Source organism: Typopeltis vanoorti, chromosome 7 (assembly GCF_054136105.1).
Source record: "Typopeltis vanoorti isolate ZY-2024b chromosome 7, IOZ_Tvanoo_1.0, whole genome shotgun sequence".
NCBI classification, from domain to species: domain Eukaryota; kingdom Metazoa; phylum Arthropoda; class Arachnida; order Uropygi; family Thelyphonidae; genus Typopeltis; species Typopeltis vanoorti.
The window spans coordinates 4,158,508-4,179,053 of NC_143555.1; the positions used below are offsets into that span (position 1 = coordinate 4,158,508).

Genomic DNA, 20,546 nt, shown 5'->3' on the forward strand with positions numbered 1-20,546 from the left:
AATGCAAAATGGATGTTATTTATTAAATTAGAGACTAAAAACCCTAAATATAGCATTTGCAATAAATTAAGGGCATTTTACATTAAGTCAAGATATTTTACAATTGAAAATAGTACATGCGATGCTGAAAAATTTAATACTTTCCCGTTTGAACTCTTTGAAATCATATGCGATAATCCTTCTTTACATTCGTCTTGGATTATCATGGATAATGCAAGAATTCCTAAATCCACTGATTTGTCAAATATTTGTTTTAATTATTCATTCCAATTAAAATTACTTTCACCATATTCATACATGCTTAATCCCATAGAAAACATTTTTTCGAAGATAAAATCTTATGTGAGAATGGAAAGAAATAATATGATGAGAAACACTTGCAATACAAAATCATGAGTTTTAATTAAATAATTAAACCTAAGTTATGTTTTATGTTGTTTTAATTTATTAAACCAAATACGTTATGCTAGGCTAGCACATGTAGCTCTACGGTAGCGCTTGCCTGTCTGAACGTGTCCATTGTCTTCGCATATAGTGCAGGTGTGGTCTGTAAATGTGCTCACTTTGTTAAAATAAGTATAAGTTTTGTATTGAACGTTGCAGTGCTTTCATTTATTGGTGATTGTGTTAGGTAATGTGAATTTATAACATTAAATTAAATATTAACAAAATAAAAATATTTTTATAGTATTTAAAAATGTCAGCAAAAAATAAAAAGATAGAACAAGAAAATCAGTTTAAAAGTGAATGGACCGAAACCTACACATTTGTAGCAAATACAGCAGCATTTCCAATGTGTTTAATATGCCATGAAAAGCTTTCAAACAATAAAAAATCAAATATACAAAGACATTTTTTAAATAAACACAATATATTTGACAAAGCATATCCATATGGAGATGAAAGAAAACCGGTAGTAGAAGAGCTGCAACACAAAGTAAACCTAACTAAATGTTCATTTTCCAAATAGATAAAAGCATCAAGAAATACAACTATTGCTAGTTTTGTGGCTGCTCAAGAAGTTGTTAAATGAGGAAACATCTACCATCATCTTCTATGGATCTTCTTTTCTTATTATACAATAGAATTCTTGCAGAGGAAGAGTTTCCAAATTCTTGACATAAATCAATTGTCATTGCTATCCCAAAACCAGGAAAAAATCCAACACAGGCAAAGACCTGCTCTGACCTGCTGTCTTTTGCAAGATACTAGAGAAAATGGTTAATGCCAGCCTTCTCTGGTATTTAGAAAGCAACAGTCTTCTTTCCAATACACAATGTGGTGTCCGTAGACATCGATCAACTTCAGACCATTTAGTTTGGTTAGAAACTGTATAAGAGATGCATTTCTGAAGAAAGAACATCTTGTCTCGGTTTTTTTTGACATGGAAAAAGCTTATGACACAACCTGAAGATATGGCATATTAAAAGACCTCTATAACCTAGGTCTCTAAGGACACCTCCCTATATTTATTAAAAACTTTCTGTCCAGGAGAAGTTTCCAAGTCAAAGTAGGAAGCGCTATCTCGACCATATCTTCAAGAACAAGGTGTTCCCCAAGGCTCTGTCTTAAATGTAACCCTTTTTGCTATTAAAATCATTGAACAGCTTCCTCCCACTGTAGACAATGCTCTATATGTTGATAACTTCACAATTTACTGTCACTCACGTAACATGAGGGTAATTGAAAGACAACTTCAGCAAGCAATGATCATGTCTCTCTGTGGGCTCTTAATAATGAGTTTAAGTTTTCGACAGAAAAAAGTGTCTCTGTACACTTCTGTCGAAGACGCACTCACTAGATCCTGAATTAAGAATGGGAACTACTGTTATTCCAGTAACTACAGAAACCAAGTTCTTGGGACTCATTTTTGACAGAAAACTCACATTTCTAGCACACATTCATCAACTAAGAGAAAAGTGCAAAAGAACTTTGAACCTCCTTCGCATGCTATCCTCTACTGGGTGGGGTGCTGATCGAGCTTCATTGCTCCATCTTTATTGTGCACTTATACATTCAAAGCTGTATTATGGGTCCAAAGTCTATGGTTCAGCAAGACAGAGTAACCTACGATGGTTGGATTCCATCCATCATCAGGGTATGTGGATAGCTACTAGTGACTTTCGCACCTCACCCACTCCAAGTCTCTGTGTAGAAGCAAATAAACCGGCTCTGTCACTTTGACGAAAACAGTTGTCTCTTAATTACGCCCTAAAAATAAAATCTCTCTCAGATCACCCTACATGGAATAGTATCTTCTCTCTGCATTGGGAAGCTCAATAATCACACACACACATCAAACTGCTATACATCCTTTTGGTATGCTTATTAAAGAAACTGTGCAAGCTGTTAGTATAAATGTTGACAACATTAGCTCCACTAAACATAACAACATTCCTCCATGGCAGGTTTGCACACCATCCTGCAACCTCTCACTTTGTCAGCTACATGAATCTTATATACCATCATCTATTTACCTACAATTCTTGAATGCACACAGAGCAGCACATGCTGATTTCTTACCCATCTATACTGATGGTTCAAGAACTAACACCTCTGTTGGCCATGCTGCTGTGTTTCCTGACATTATTATCTCAAATCAGATCCCACCAGACTGCAGTAATTATACAGCAGAGTTACAAGCCATTCAGCTTGCACTTATGCATATAAAAGAAAACTGCTACCAAAAGTGTATAATTTATACAGACTCATTGAGCTCTTTACAGGCTATCTCCTCTCCTCTCCTATGTATAATCCTCATCCAGTACTTTATGAAGAGCTACACCTGCTTCACAAAATGAAAATCCTTAATTTCGATGTTCAGTTCTGCTGGATTCCCAGTCACATCGGAATCAAAGGAAATGAGGCTGCAGATGCAGCTACTAAATCAGCCCATACCTTCTCCACATACTATTTGACAGTTCCATATACAGACAACTTATAAGATCAAAGCTAATTGCTCAGTGGGAATTAACATGGCAAGAAACATCAACAAACAAATTATATCACATTAAACCTGAAAATAAACACTGGCATTCTAGTCAACGTACAAAGAGAAGGGAGGAGGTTGTCCTTACTAGTCTCTGCATAGGTCACAGTCACCTCACGTATTCTCATTTACTGAGAGTTGATGACCCTCCCATATGTGAAAAATGCAACACACATCTGGCTATTCATCATATTCTGGTAGATTGTCAAAAATTTACACGAGAGAGGAATGAAATTTTCACCTATCTAACCAAGCCGTATACACTCAGGGAAATGCTAGTAGACTCAGGCAAATTGCACGAGGTTTTTAATTTTTTAGAAAGAATTAATTTGTACAAACACATTTGACCATAAATTTGTTTATGTGTAAATACTTTTTTTTTTTTTTTTTGCTTAACTTTTATACATGCATATATATTATTCATTAGGTTAAATCTGACCAATTATGTATTACGATGGGCCTTGATCTTGTATATTTGTATCACCCTGCTGTAATTTTGTTAATATGTAAATACCATAATGCTAAACTTAAATTTTATACATCAATGCTATATAATAATTCCTTTCTGACTCTTTAAGTATTAGTATAATAATGTTTATTGTAATCTTACTAGATGTAGACACTGCTTTCCTTGACTTGTTTTGTATATACATATGTTAACCTATAATTATCTATTTATGTACTGCTGAAACCTCTGCAGTAATTTTGTTTATATGTAGATACTGTATCACTTAACATACATTTTGTGTATGCATCTTATTTACTACTTTATTTTTCGAATAATCATATAATGCTGTAGGACATCTTACCTATTTGTGTACTTTCTAGTAATTCTGTTTATATGTATTCTAAATTCTGTTTCTACTGCATTGCTAAATTTTATTTTCATCCATGCATATTGTATAATAATCCCTTCTTGCCTATTTCTGTACTGCTATAAAGGCATCTATAATAATTTTACATAGATACTGCATACCTTGGCTTAATGTTTCATATATTATGTATTAACCTTATATTGTTAACTATTTTTGCACTACTGTAATAACCTCTGACCTTGTGTGTTGCTGTGCCCTCTGCAGCAGTTCTGTTTACCTAGAGATGCTGCTTTGTGAAACTAGATTCTTGTACAGACATATTGTTTTTAAATTTTCTGTAAATGCTAATGTTGTAACCTTTAGCATGGCACAGTATGGCACAGTATGATCTTTGTAGTTTTTGTGCCAGATAAACCAAACCAAACCTTTTACTGACGGCGAATATGTGAAAGAATGTTTTATTAAAATGTCCGAATTTCTTTTCTGCAATTTTAAAAACAAAGCGGAAATAATTACAAAAATAAAAGACTTCCCATTATCTGCTAAGATTGTAAGCGACAGAACTATGCGAATGGCAGAAGATATAACAAATCAGCAGGTTACAGATCTAAATTCAACACCAGGATTCTCCAATGCCTGTGACGAATAATTTGATGTGGATGACATTGCACAGATTGTACTTATTTGTAGATACGTAAACTCTCAAGGACCTCAGGAAGAATTACTCGATATACTGCCACTTACAGGACAAACTCGTGGAGAAGACATTGAATCTACTATTACCACTTGCTTAAAAAGTAAGGGTTTGTCATTTTCTTGTTATAACTCACCTCTATTGTTCTCTTTGTGCCTACTAAGATTTGGCTTCTGAGCTGACTTTCTGGGGCCGTTTCTCTCTTCGAGCTCTGGCGAAATTTATTTGTTTTTGCTGTGCCAGTCAGAACTCTAGGATAGAAATTCTTATCCGAAGAAACTTTCCCAGAATTCAAGAAATACCTTATATAGGTTAAGTAGTTAGGTAGATTGAGTTCTCAGTATACAGTCATGACCTTGACAATCTTAAGTTCCCCCTTTTTCCCCTAAACATAGGTTCGATATTTTCGTGAGTGGTAAAATTCAATCTCTTACTCAGACAAACTCGGGTATACATGGGAAAGCATATTTATTATTTATCTAAGAACATTACAATTTAAACAACACATATAATCAAGCAAATCAAGGTTAATACTAAAGTACAAGTAAAGCAGGGTAATAATAATCAAACAGACAAGCTATTCAAACACACTTGTGAGAATCTTATGTTTATCTGTATCATAAATGTGGATGTCGGTATTAAACTAGATTACTGCTACTAATGACCCATACACATTAAACTTGGTCTAGACAACTTATGAACGTAGACTACCAGTCCAATTAGATTAACATAACACAGGAAATTGTTTCAAAAATATCTCTCTCTTCTCTAGACTCTGTCCATTTTCACCTTCGTCACTAATAGATAACACATAAAAGTTAAGATTTGTACATTACTCCCTTGTTAGATGATTTCTCGATCCTTCCATCTGTTCTTTGTTATAGGTTGTCCCTCTGTACAATGGATTGCCGTCATGTGGGAGTCACGTGCTCGTCCTGAATTAGGCACTCGTTTCTTCTGGGCTTACGAACTTTTCGCGTCACCGCTTCTAACATGATTTACCTTCAAAGGAATCCTTTGCTGCTTTCTCATCAGTTAGATCCACACCGATGTTCTAAAACTCGAACACTGCTGTCATCTTGTGCTATACTTTCCTCGATTCGCATTGCTCAGCAACAGGAAACGCGCTGCCGCTTTACCATCTTCACATGTCTTGTTGGGTAACAGGCATGCTGATCCGCTTGGGAACTTTGAGCAGGAGACCCATGGGGAGGGCACACGCGAGCAGTGAACACCACAGGAATCAGGAGGAAAAAAAAGTAGAAGGGAAGTCCCTTTCAAATGATGTGAATCCACTTTTAAACCACCCTGTAGCACCTCTTTTCGCACTCCAAACTTGTCTACGACGCACTCCTATTTGCTGTCACCAAGTGACCTCACCTCCTTGCTGTACGTGCATCGCTCTTTTCGGGGAACATGAATTTCGTGTGCCTTCCACGAGTGCCTACTCATCGCCCGTTATATGATCTTTGGTGGGCAAACTGTAATTTTTGAACTTTCGTTTGCACGATGATACACGACTTTATACATGGCATAGTTTAACATTGATGTTTCCTGTTTTTTTTTTTTTTTGTTTTTTTTGACAAATTTAGATTCCATCTATTTTAGACGATAACTTTGAACATAGCACAATTAATATTCATTTCCTCCTTCGATTTCATTTTTATTTAAGATTCACCTCTTCTTTTATATTTTAATTCCCTTTTAAACAAAGTTATTATCTGCACCTTCACATATTATGTCTGCTTTGCCAAGAGTACAAGTGCTTTTGCTTGATATTGTTCTCTTTTTAAATCTTGAATGGTGCAGCTCTATTCTTGATAGAGCTATCATTCAAGATCTAACAAAGGCCCCTGCTTTATTCAAAAATTTTCCCAATAAAATTTTTCCAACTTCTGGTTTTCCCTCTCCTCTCTGGAGATGATGCTTCCATTTTGATCTTCTGAAATTAGACTCACGCTTGGCCCAGGATGCATTTTCTGTGCTCTGAGCGGACACTTGACACATGTTGTAACATTGCCTTGCTCATCCTGCCTTCCTTGAGGCACATCTGGGTCATTTGTCATTTTGTTGTGAGCCTTCTCAGATTTACTACTATAGCTGACTTGGCTATCTTCAATCGCCTTGTCATTGGATTTTCCTTGTTTCACTCTAACTAGTTGTTCATTTTCTGATCCTTCAACTTGATCTATACCTCCGGCATCAGATTTCTGTTTCTCATGTGATAAGGCAAGCTGTTTTGAATTTGGCTGAGTGCAATCTACGTGGTTCTCTTTGTTCTCTGTCAACTTAACATCCTCTATGTTCTGGGGGCCTACCTTTCAGAATGATGTCTCCTTTTACTCTGATCTCTAAAGCTCTGGTATGTTGCCTTAGTATTTTCTTTCCCAGAGAAACTGATCCCTTTACTGGAATAATCGCATGAGAAACCATGTTTCCCTAGGAAATCCTCCCCTAGAATTAATCCTACTCTAGAGAGAGTGAGTTCTTGGCCAGAATTAGGAAGTTATGCCAAGCATACTAGCCAAATGCTGACAATCCTATTCTTAGTCTTACTGCTCTGGTGGCATGAGTTGCTGGGGGGGGGGATATCCCTAAAGGTTTGACGGATTCTCTCAGCCTCTTGATTCTTCCACTCACACAAGCCTGCAATTCCTTGGGACATTCCTCAGAAATAATGGAAACTTGGGAACCGGTGTCAAAGAGTGCTTTGAGATCCTTCCCGCAAATTCTTCCACTTACTGCCATCTCAGGCAACCGTCCTTTGCCTTGCTGCCCACTCCTATGAGGTTGTCTAGCACAAAAGTGGGAAGTCGCTTCAGGCTGATACCTTGCTCTTGAGTTTCCTGGTGACACAAAGCAGTCTTGGGCAATATGCCCCAACTTGTTGCAGTTGTAGCACCTAGGTGGTTCTCGGCAGTAGCCTCTTCTCCTTTCTCCGTCCAGGGACAAAGGAGAGTTATTTTCATACCTGGCAGACAGCTCAGTTAACTTTCTCATCATTGTATCCATTCTTTCTAACATAGGCTGTTGCAATCTTTCTACCTATCTCTGAACTATGTTTGTTATCTCCTCTTCTTGGAGGAAAGAGATTCATGATTCTTGGGAGATTCCAACGTCAATTGATTAATCACTGAGTCAAGACGTTCTATAAACAACTGTTGAAACTTCTCTACCTCCTGTCTTATCAAGGAGCGAACTTTGCCAAATTCACAGGCAGCAACACTACAGATTGACTCAGTCTTATTTCTTCCATTACCTCCCTGCACCTTCTGTTTCTCCTTCCTGTCCATTCCTTTGCTGGGTGAATTTCTACCCACATCTGTACTTTCCTTGATCATATTAACTGGGCTTGCTACAGCTGCGGGATAAATATCCTTAAGCAGCTGTTCTCTTTCTTTTACAGCCTCGAAACATTCCCTCAGAGTAGTTATCCCCTTCCCGAATGCTGTTTCCCTCAGTTCTGGCCTTAGGCCAACTCTAAAATACTGGAATATGGCACATTCCAAGTGATCTTTCTCCACGTCAGGCACGTTTATAGTACTAGCAAATGAGAGCAGCCTTTTGTGAAAGTCAGAGGCATCTTCTCCTTCCTTTTGCACTATCTTTTGGATCTTTCAGAGGCTGGGTCCCTCACTTTTCACCCTTGAAAACTAGGAAATGAGGATTTCTCTAAACCTCCGGTAATCCAACGTCTCTTTTAGGAGTGGCGAGGAGTAAAAGAAGCTCTTTGCTCTTCCAACTAGCTTACTGTGAAGCAGGATAAGCAGCTGGAAGTCACTCCATCGCCCAAACTTCCAAAGCTCTTCTTTCAAAGTAGTCAAAAAAAGCCTTCACATCATCATGGTCCTCTCCTGAGAACTGAGGAAAAATCTGCTAGGGATTTATGCTTTTAAAAAATTCTTGGTCACTCAGATCCAAACTAGATGGAAGAGACATTCTTGTACGCTTGGCTTATACTCTTATATAAAGATTAAACTTCAAAGTTCCCTCCCCTTTTCTTTTTTCAAAATTGTCCTGATTGCTGAGTATTGGACTGAAGACCAACTCACGGTATATTATTTCTTTAGATCAAACACATCCTGTCAGCTGCACCATTGTTACGTCATTGTTTTCTTATTATAATTCACCTCTATTGTTCTCTTTGTGCCTACTGAGATCTGGCTTCTGAAATGACTTTCTGGGGCTGTTTCTCTCTTTGAGCTCTGGCGAAATTTATTTGTTTTTGCTGTGCCAGTCAGAACTCTAGGATAGAAATTCTTATCCGAAGAAACTTTCCCAGAATTCAAGAAATACCTTATATAAGTTAAGTAGGTAGATTGAGTTCTCAGTATACAGTCATGACCTTGACAATCTTAAATTCCCCCTTTTTCCCCTAAACATAGGTTCGATATTTTCGTGAGTGGTAAAATTCAATCTCTTACTCAGACAAACTCGGGTATACATGGGAAAGCATATTTATTATTTATCTGCGAACATTACAATTTAAACAACACATATAATCAAGCAAATCAAGGTTAATACTAAAGTACAAGTAAAGCAGGGTAATAATAATCAAACAGACAAGCTATTCAAACACATTTATGAGAATCTTATGTTTATCTGTATCATAAACGTGGATGTCGGTATTAAACTAGATTACTGCTACTAATGACCCATACACATTAAACTTGGTCTAGACAACTTATGAACGTAGACTACCAGTCCAATTAGATTAACATAACACAGGAAATTGTTTCAAAAATATCTCTCTCTTCTCTAGACTCTGTCCATTTTCACCTTCGTCACTAATAGATAACACATAAAAGTTAAGATTTGTACATTACCACCTTGTTAGATGATTTCTCGATCCTTCCATCTGTTCTTTGTTATAGGTTGTCCCTCTGTACAATGGATTGCCGTCATGTGGGAGTCACGTGCTCGTCCCGAAATAGGCACTTGTTTCTTCTGGGCTTACGAACTTTTCGCGTCACTGCTTCTAACATGATTTACCTTCAAAGGAATCCTTTGCTGCTTTCTCATCAGTTAGATCCACACTATGTTCTAAAACTCGAACACTGCAGTCATCTCATGCTATATTTACCTCGTTTTGCGTCGCTCAGCAACGGGAAATGCACTGCCGCTTTACCATCTTCACACGACTTGTCGGGTATTAGGCATGATGATCTGCTCAAGAACTTCGAGCAGGAGACCCACTGGGTAGGCCACACGTGACCAGTGAACACCACAGGAACCAGGACAAAAAAAAAAGTAGAAGGGAAGACCCTCTCAACGATGTGAATCCACTTTTAAACCACTCTATAGATCCCTCTTTTCGCACTCCAAACTTGTCTACGATCCAGACTTGTCAATCCATCTATATCTTCATCTTCCTCTGAGTCGTTATCCTGCCAACCTGGCAGAGAACATTTGTTTTGCTAATCTTTCTTGGCCATTCTGATTAAGTGACCATACCACCTGAGATCAGCTCTGCTAACGCATTTCTGGATGCTGACAATGTCAAGGTCTTTCCTAATATCCTCGTTTTTAATATGATATTGCCATTGATGCCATCTGTTCACGCCTATAATCTTTCTGATGTCTCTCATATCTGCGGTCTCTAGTCTTTGGTCAAGTGTTTTACTTCTGACCCAGCGCTTAGATCCACGAGTTAAAACTGGTTTGTACACTGTCTTGTATACAGCTAATTTAGTGTTCCGACTGATTTCTCTCTTATTCCATATGAATTTATTCAATTGACTTCTTACCATACCGGTTTTGTTGATTCTGTTGTCTATTTCTATATTTAATTTCCCATCTTCACTAAAAATCATGCCTAAGTAGCTGAAATGTTTTACTTGTTCCACAGGTTCTCCACTCACAACAGTTATTCAGCATATTACAACAGTTATTCAATTTAGTCAGAGAATCTTGCAGACGTAGCAGATTTATTTAGAAGAATAGCATTGTCCACATAAAGCAAAGAGCTGACATTAACATCTTCAATTTTGATATCATGTTTAATACCACTTTCCTTCATAATGTGATCCATTTATAATAACATAATAACGAATAACAGAGGGGATAATGTACATCCTTGTCTCACACCAAATTTAACATTAAACCGTCTTCCTGTACTTCCTTCAATTCTAACTGCTGTCCCATTGACAGCAGTTAGAATTGAAGGAAGTCCCATTAACACCATATAACAGTAGCATATTGAATAGCTTTTCTCTTGGCATCTTGTCATATGCCTTTTCCAAATTGACAAAACTTGAATACAGATCTTTGTTATATTCCCATGATTTCTCCAATATTTGTCGTAAAGTTAAGATCTGATCCTGACAGCCTCTATTTGACCTGAATGCAGCTTGTTCTTCACCAAGCTTTTCTTCCACAATTCTTCTCAACCGTTTCTCAAGTATACTTGCATATATCTTACCAGGAACACTCACTAGGGATATACCTCTGTAATTCTCACATTCAGTTTATTTCCCTTTTTATGTATGGGTACTATGAGAGCTTTACTCCAATCATCGGGAATTTGTCCATCTGTACAGGCATTCTGAACTATGCAGTGCAGCCACTGTAAGACTTTTATACACCATACTTCAGTATTTCTGGTTCGAATATCATCTACTCCTGCTGCATTTCCACATTTCAAGCTTTGATGGCTTTTTCTACTTTAAATATGGATATGTATTCCTGACTGCATGCCTGGTCAGTGTTTTTTTATCACTGTGCTGTCATCACTGCTTGTTTCATTTAGCAATGTTTTGAAGTAATTACTACATACTTTAAGGATATCTCTTTCTCCTGTTTTCATGTCACCTTTATCATTTCTAACTCCTTTTACAGCACTCTTTCCTCCATTTTTGAGCTTCTTCAACAAACTCCAGAATATTTTGCCACCTTCTTGATATTTATTTTCTATGTTCTTGCCAAAGTCTTCCCATGACTTGTGTTTAGCTAGTTTTGCACAGTGTAGCTTTCTTACATTTGTCTCTGTATTCTCTAAGAGCAGGAACTTTTGATATTTCTGATTTGATTTTCTGATTTTTCTATCCTTGCAGACAACCTCACCACATGCCTCTCTGGCTGAATCAATCAGGGTTTTCTTCAAGGTTTGCCACTGAATCTCCAAGGTTTGGTTCCTCTTTTCAATCTCCTTCATGTTTTCTTCAATAATCTTTGTGTATTTTAGTCTACAGTTCATATCTGAAAGATGGTTAAAACTTTCTTACATGTTATTCTTTTCAATATGAAATTCAATTTTGTCCTGCTCAAGACTAAATAGTGATCACTTCCAATTTCAAATCCTCTGTACACTCTGGTGTCCTACACCTCGGAGAAAACATCACTATCAACAATAACATAGTCAATGAGACTTTTCTTATTCCTTGCCTCTCTCTCCATATGAATTTGTGCACATTTTTATGTTGGAGCATGGTGTTAGTAATAACCAATCCATGTGTTGAGCAGAAATCCAACAGGTATTTGCCATTATTATTAGCTTTGCTCTTTTTTCCAAATTTTCTCAAAATATCCCCAACATGGACCAACTTTTCCTCTTTCATCATGTCAGTAGCTTTCTCTAGAGAGACTCAAAAAATTCCTCCACTTCTACCTTAGTAGAACCTTCTGTGGGACCATAGGCACAAATAAGTCTCATTCTCCAGTTCCCCATTCTCATATTGCCCACATTACTCTACTTGAGACTACCTGTTATTCAAGAAGATTAGCCTCGTATTTTGTGTTGAATATTATGGCTACTCCTTCTTTTCCTTGATTGCCACTGCCTAAATATAACATTTTGTATTTATTGCTCAGAAAGATCACACCGGTTTTTGCCTTTTTTTGTTTCAAACACCCCTATTATGCTGATCTGGTACTTATCTAATTTCTCAGCTAGCTCCATTTCTTTGCCATTCAGGCTTCTTATGTTGATAGTACTGATCTTTAACTGATGTTGAGATGGGGTGTGTGTTCAGATTTGTTCCAGTTGCTGAGTTTTTGCTGTTCGCCCTGGTTCCCTGGTGAAAACAACGGGGCCTTGTTTAATTGGGCTACGCCCTAGCCGGCATGAAATGTTGTCATGTTGTACCATCGTTTTGTATTTTGGTTTAACCAATAAGAATACAATTTTGTCGGCTAAATCCCAAATTGCCAGCCCCAACCTCGTTCGTTCAGTATCCAGGTAGATACCCAACAGGGTGCACCACAAGAAGGTGAGGATTGGACATTAGGTCAGAAGCCCTGGTCACTTCTCTGCATTCTTTTATAGGCTATGTGGAGGTCTCCTCTCAGTTATACAGCTTTGACCTTGATATTGTTCTCTTGTTAAATCTTGAATGGGGCAGCTCTATTCTTGATAGAGCCATCATTCAAGATCTAACAATATTAACAAAATAATATCTATTGTGACCGATGGGGCGCCAAACATGAAAGGTACAAAAAAAGGTTTGTTTCTTTATTTAAAAAAGAAATTTTGTGTGATGTGTTTTCCTTTCACTGTATAATCCATCAAGAGATGCTTTGTGCACAAACTTTTCCAAAAGTGATAACAGTAATGATGGATTTGGTTGTAGAAATTGTTAACAAAATAATGGCAAGATCGCTACATCATCGGCAATTTTGTGAACTTCTTAAAGAAATCAGTTGCGAATATTCCGATTTTCTTTTGCATAACAGAATAAGATGGCTTTCCAGAGGTATGGTGTTGATGCGATTTGCCAGCTACCTTGGAGAGGTTAAGTTGTTTCTAAGATAAAAAGACCTTGAATATACACAATTAGAAGATACTCATTTGTTACAACAATTTTACTTTATGGTGGATATGACATCCCATTTAAATACACTAAATAAGAAACTACAGGGAAAGGGAAATATAGCAGTTTTGCTTTTAGAAGAAGTGATTTCGTTTGAACAAAAATTATATTTGTTTGCGACAGACTTAGAGAAAGGCATATTATTACATTTTCCTACATTGAAGAAATATCAACAAGAAATAGCTGATAATAATTCCATAAATTTCATCTTTTTCAAAGAAATTGTGGTAAATATGTGATCTGAATTTAATGGGAGATTTGAGGAGTTTAGAAAGAACAAGGCAACTATGCAATTTTTATTGCGACTACTTGAAATTAATCCTGCTGAATTAAATTTTTCACCTTTTGCTGGAATTGATAAGGCTTCATTTCAACTTGAGTTAGAGGACCTGGAAATAAAGGATTTGTGGAATTCAAAATTTAGAAATCTTGAAGCTGAACTGTAGGAGTTGGAAAGACAAAAATCTAACCTTGCAATACAACACAAATGGTCTGAAATAGAAGATCTTAAAACTAAGATCAGATTGTATTTGTACACGGGGAATTGTTTACCGGACACTTACATTCAGTTAAAAACATACAGATTTGGACTTCTATAAAATTTCGGATCGACATATTTTTGTGAGCAAATAGTTTCTAATATGAATTTTATTAAAAGTAACTTGATAAAACCAACTAAACAACATGAGTCTTTCGTCATGTTTGAAATTGAAAATTATGCCGTATTCGCCGCACATTGAGAAACTATCCAAAGAACTTCAACAGCAAAAGTCGCACTAAGAAGATATTTTAAATTTAAAAAATTAAAGAAATAGGTATGTTATTGGATTTTATACATATGTTTTTGTAAGGAGGAGAAAATCTTTGTTTTAATATTTAAAAATATATAATTTTGTGTCACATGCCACCCCTGTGTTTTACAAGTATGATAATGTGTTACTGTAAAAAAACTGAATAAATAATTTAATTATAATATTTTTCAATGTAGTTTCTAAATTTAAAGTACTGATGAGCAATTAAATAGTAAATCAAATACTCGGTTCAATCTGCATAAAGAATATTTTCTTTTTCTTTGATAAGAAAGTATTAATTTATTTCCGTGATTACTAGATAATGTAAGGAATTCACAACGTACACTAGTATATATATTAAAGTTTAATTTAATTTATATTCAGCTCTATGAAATATGCCAAACCTCAACAAATTTGGTTGCATGAGACTGCCCCAAATTTGGGAGATGTACATCAGGAGACCTTCAGCCCAAGAATAACTACATAGCCCGCTAGGGGGTCACCATCAGGAGTTTTAGGAGAAACAATAGCTTCGTCCTCATTTACTGTGTGTAGTGCTCTGCGTGCACGTGTCTTTATTTTAAGTTCCTTCGAAGATGCAGAAATATTGGAAATATATATTAAAGTTTAATTTAATTTATATTCTAGTGTACGTTGTGAATTCCTTAAATTATCTAGTAATCATGTATAACCAACGTATAAGCCTTTCTACATAATTTATTTTCCATTATTTAGGTATATTTTAATTTTTTAACCTGCACAAATAAATCCACATGTAAAAATCAACATTCATAAAATAGAATTTTAATTAAAATATACTAATTCTGCCGTACAAAACGAACACCATGGACCGCACAAAAAACCATCAGAGGGCCGTATTCAGTCAGCCAAATAAGAAACTCAAAGATAGGAAATGTAATCCAAGAGATCTTTGAGTTTCTTATTTAGCTAAGAAATAATGTGGTATTCAATATCCACTTAATTTTGAATAATTTTACTTCGCCGAAGTGAAGCCTGTTGGCTCTTATTTCAGTAATTGTATTTGTGCACCTTTTTTGGCAACTCGTACAGTAAAGATATAAGTTCTGACCATTGAAACCTTATTACATTAGTATTACATCTAGGTCTACCTACTCACTGATGAGACCTCAAAAAAAAAGGTCGAAACCGGTCTGGATAGTGACCTTCTCTCATAATGTAGAACAGTAATACATCTCCTAGGAGCTGTGTTTTACATTATGGGAAAATACTAAGAACAGTGATTGGAGCTTACTCCACCTTTACTATGAGTCGCCCTAGCATTGCACTACCAGCTGTTGGCTTACGCTTGGACTCGCCGATCTTTATATACTAAGAACAGTGATCGGAGCTTACTCCACCTTTACTATGAGTCGCCCTAGCATTGCACTACCAGCTGCTGGCTTACGCTTGGACTCTCCGATCTTTATATAGTTTTCTATATTCGGCATGAAACTCGTAGATTGCATTTCCTATCTTTGAGTTTCTTATTCGCCTAAGAAATAATGTGGTATTCAATATCCACTTAATTTTGAATAATTACAAGCATAGTTCCGTCTAATTTTTTCACCTATGGATGGAATGAGCATTACTATGGGCGCTTGGAATACGCTGTTGCGCAGATGAATGTTAAAAAAGAGTAAGGAATTTAAATTTGTGATTTCCACATTGGGCAGCTGCCAAGGCACCCACCTTAAAGAGACCCCTGATTACAAGTGCCATTTTAACAACCGGTTCGCCGAACTGGTGCGAACCTGCTGAATCCCACCACTGATACAATGCCTACATTAACTATTACATAGCTGTGTAATAGTTTCTGTGTGTACAGTATATCTGAAAAACATCCTATTCAAATTAGCACGAAAAATTCTAAAACAATGCATCATTGAATGTTGTAAGATAAAAAAAAAAAAAAAAATCATGTGTCCCTACTAGGATAAATGGGATTTAATAACAAAACAGCAGGAAGTCAGCCAAATAAATGTATATAAAACAAGAGGGAAATTAGTCAAAAACACTAAACTCTGTATACAAAACAGTGTTCAGACCAGTTTAATTTATGGATTTGAGAGTTGGGTTAGTAATAAAACACTTAATCAAAGATTGGTTATGTTAGAATTCTGAGAAAGATTAAGGGAGTGGACAGATAGCATCAATGGCAGAATTATATTAAAAATGAGGATATTAGAAGGAACTTGACATTGTTAGCATTCAGGAATGTTTCAGCAGAGCTAAACTCAGATGAAATGGTCACTTAAACAGGATGGCAGAGGGGAGGGTTGGCAGAACAAGTGCTTTCTGCTAGGATGGTAGAAAAAAAGACCCAGAGGTCTAAGTAGATTGATACAGTAAAAAGTGCTTTAAAAGACTGAAATATAAGATTCAATAATATTGGAGTCCTGGGAGATAATAAGTTACTTTGGATGAAAATTGTCAATGGAACTTTAGTAATGAAGTAATGTTTTCATGTAGTACTATTATAATATCCTCCTCCCCTCCTTGAGAGTACATCTCACGAATGCAATGATGAAAAATTTATTTTTAATGCATACATACATCTCACTTTTAGAAGTAACTACAAACCATATATTTGTAGTCAAATTATAATTTTCTGGTTAATAAATTTGTGCCATATTTATTTAGTTTGCGATTTTTTATTTACACATGTTTATATGGAATTCAGGTATTTGGATAGTTCATAGTATGTACATTGTATTTTAGATACCAATACAGTTTCCTCTTATTTTTCATTATTTGTGCAGTTTATAAATTTTTTAACTGTACAAATTTGCATATTTTAATTGAATTAACTTTATACATATTTGCTTGCAGTATTTATAAAAAATCTCATTGGATTGATATCTTTTAGATAACATGAATCTCTCTCGACAAAAGATGCTTGCAGATGCAGATTACTATACTAAACAAAAACTTGCAGATGCCAATAAAGTAAGAATTTAACTTTTTTATTTCTATATCAAAATATATAGCCAAATAAAAAAATATATGTATTTATTTATTTTTGGATAACTTGCTGATCTAGTACATAATCATTAGGTGCTTTCTTCTGTTTTTTTCATATAATAATACCAGACTATTTAAAAGAAATATTTTATCTGATTAGTCATATTGTGCATAGAATATTGTAGTTCAAACAGGAAATGAAAGCATCTTTTCAAGAGATGGCAGACCATTTAAAAAATATATACCTATTTCATCATGTTCCATATATCTAGAATATTTTAGCATAAATTAAAACATTTTTTCAGCACTAAAGGAAAGGATAATGAGGGAATTTATCATTTTAAAGAACCTTGTCAAGAATCAGTTTATTGCACTGCTCTTCTTTAAAGAGGGATACTTATCATTAGTAACAAGAAACCTTTGGTAAGATGCAGATTATGTGAAATAAGAATATTCTGCATAGAATATTGTAGTTCGAACAGGAAATGAAAGCATCTTTTCAAGAGGTGGCAGACCATTTAAAAGAAATATATCTATTTCATCATGTTCCATATATCTAGAATATTTTAGCATAAATTAAAACATTTTTTCAGCACTAAAGGAAAGGATAATGAGAGAATTTATCATGTTAAAGAACCTTGTCATGAATCAGTTTATTGCACTGCTCTTCTTTAAAGAGGGATAATTATCATTAGTAACAAGAAGCCTGTTGGTAAGATGCAGATTATGTGAAATAAGAAAATACAAAGCACGTCGAGAAAGTAGGGTCCATTCACAATTTACCGCCAAATAAGATAAGAGAGGGCCTTGCACGTATGTTGTAGCATAGAGTGACTCATTAGCTAGCTGATGACCATTTTGTTCTTGCTGCATTATCATTTGTTGTCTTCTACAAATAATTTATATTGAGTGCTGTGATAAAAAAAATCCCACCAGTTGCAAGGTTTGTGGTGTGACATGGTTTTTGATGGCAGAAAACAATAGTGCTGCAGAAATTCACTGATGATTGTGTAAAGATTATGGACCTGATGTAATGGGTGACAGTAAGGTTAAGCAATGGTATCGTTCTTTTAAAGAGGGTTGCAACAATGCTCATGATGTTGCAACAATGCTCAACAATGGCATAGTAGCCACCAATTGTGGTGACAGATGATTTGGTGGAGAGAGTGAACAAAAAAATTCATGAGAAATTATGGAACTTTTTTTTGAATTCCCAGAAGTTTCACACTCGGCTATTGATGAAATTGTGACAGAAAAGCCAGGGTATAAGAAATTTTGTGCCAGATGGGTCCCAAAAGGGAGGGCGCTAGTGAGCCAAGCACTGTGCATGTGTCTAAGAAGAGCTCCTGATTGAGATAAGTTATTCTAGGAATAATTAAGTATATATGTGTAATTGTTTGAGTAAGAGCAGCTGTAAACGTTGTATTATTAGTGTGGGGGATTTTTCTTGCCTAAACTTAATTACGAAATCATTATTATTAGACCTAGTAACCTGCAGGGGGGGAAGAAATGGCGGCGTCATTGTCATTCCATGACTTTAATTTAGATTTCAGTCGTTTCGTTAAGCATGAGGTCTGTTATATGTATTCTTTCGATTACATAAATGATTTGTGGATGTTTAGAGCGGATAGACGAAGGGTGTGTGTAGTGTGACCTGAACGAGGAACTGATGAATGCAAATATGAAATTGATGACAGAAAGTGTTAGTAGAGAGAATGTCACAGGGAAAATGAGTGCACATTTGAAAGAGAAGGATGGTGAGAAAGAGAGGCGAAAAAATGTTAAAAGATCAGTAAAAAAGAAAAAGAGCGATTTGAAAACCGTAACAGATGTTAAAAGAGATGAAAGTGAGGCAAGAGTGGCAGAAAGAAACAAAATTGAGAGAATGAATGAAACTAGAAATGGCGTGACGCAGAAATCGAAAGTGAAAAAAATCAAAAGAATGAATGATGGCAAAAGTTGGACGCATGTTAGACTGAAAGTACGGAAACAAAGAAAGATGAATGAGAGTGAAAGTGAGAAGAATGATAGCGAAAGTTGGACGTATGTCGGACCGAAATTACGGAAACAAAGAAGGATGAATGAGAGTGAAAGTGAGAAGAATGATAGCGAAAGTTGGATGTATGTTGGACCGAAATTACGGAAACAAAGAAGGATGAATGAGAGGGAAAGTGAGAAGAGGGGGTCGAGAGTTAGAAAGTTAGAACAATTGAATGATACAGAGAATGTGTCACGAGATTCGGAAGTTAAATTAGATTGGATGAGGCAAGAAATGAAATAGATGAGGAATGAAAGGAATGAAATAGATGAGGTGATTTTAATTATGGCAATATAGACTGGAATGATGAGATAGCAACTGGAAGTAAAGAAAATGAGTTTCTTGAGTTTTTGAGGGATAACTATCTCAGACAGTATGTAACAGAGGGCACACGAGGATTAAGGGTCTTGGATTTGGTCATCTCATCAGAGGATGTAGTTATAAATGAAGTGTCAAATCATCCACCAATTGGTGGATGATTGGGTGGTTGCCAGCGGTGCGAGGACCCCTGTGAGAAAAGGGTATGTGTGGAACTACAGGGGGGGGGGGATTATAAAGAGCTCAGGAGACAGCTTGCGGGTGTAGTGTGGAATGAGGAGTTAGCTGGAAAAGAGATCAATGCAGCTTGGATTTTCTAAAATAATCTAGTAGATGCAATGTCTAAATGTATTCCAAAGGTGAGAAGGTTAAATAAGGTAGGTATGAGATGGATGAATAAAGAGATTAAGCATGCAATAGAGAGAAAAAGGGCACACGAGGACAGGCAAGGAGGGTGACTTGGTTGGGGTGAGAGTAGAAAAAGAGATTCAAAGATTGCTTGAGCTTTTTTTTTTTTTTTTTTTTTTTTGAGAAGTTTAAATGCTCTTCTAAGCCTTTTAAAGTGACAAACCGAGTTGGAGCTTCATATTCGTTATCTTCTTTGTCTTTTTCTTCTTCGTTTCTTTCTTGTTGCTCTCGTTCAAGGAGATAATTGGGTGAGAGTTCCATAGTGTGAGATTGAAGCAGCTCTTTAACATCAACTTCCGAAACTTCCATTTGCAACTGCTTAGCCATATCTAAGATGTCTTGAAGTTTCAGAATTCAGAATAACGAGCTTTAACTGTGCTACGAGCTTGATGGCTGGTAATAATTTCATATTTTTCTCTAATGTAATTGCTTTTCTTTGTTTCTTTTGCTCATTTTCTGGTTTTGCACTGTTGCTTCTTTTTGACATTGTTGGTAAAGTCAAAGGGTTATAGTTAAAAAGAAAACAAATAAAAAATCAGGTGTAATTGAAGAAAACTACGAATAACACACTCGTATCGCCAAGGCTTGTGAGTGACTGAAGCTCGTTCTAACTGATCATTAAGTCATTACATACTGCGTACTTCCCCATACACTCCCCTAATTGCCTTCCCGTGCACAACTGAAAAATAAAAAATCCGATCCAA

General features: G+C 36.0%; 1 protein-coding gene across 4 annotated transcripts in view; it reads left to right on the forward strand.

Moving 5' to 3' along the window:
* The window catches only part of LOC150104456 (erlin-1-like), a 354,949-nt gene that overhangs the window by 290,069 nt on the left and 44,334 nt on the right, over nucleotides 1-20,546 (forward strand). For all 4 annotated transcript variants that reach the window (XM_090395630.1, XM_090395631.1, XM_090395634.1 and 1 more), the window contains exon 11: nucleotides 16,984-17,063. In XM_090395630.1, the coding sequence (XP_090251756.1) occupies nucleotides 16,984-17,063 (80 nt within the window). The remainder of the gene's footprint in view (nucleotides 1-16,983; nucleotides 17,064-20,546) is intronic.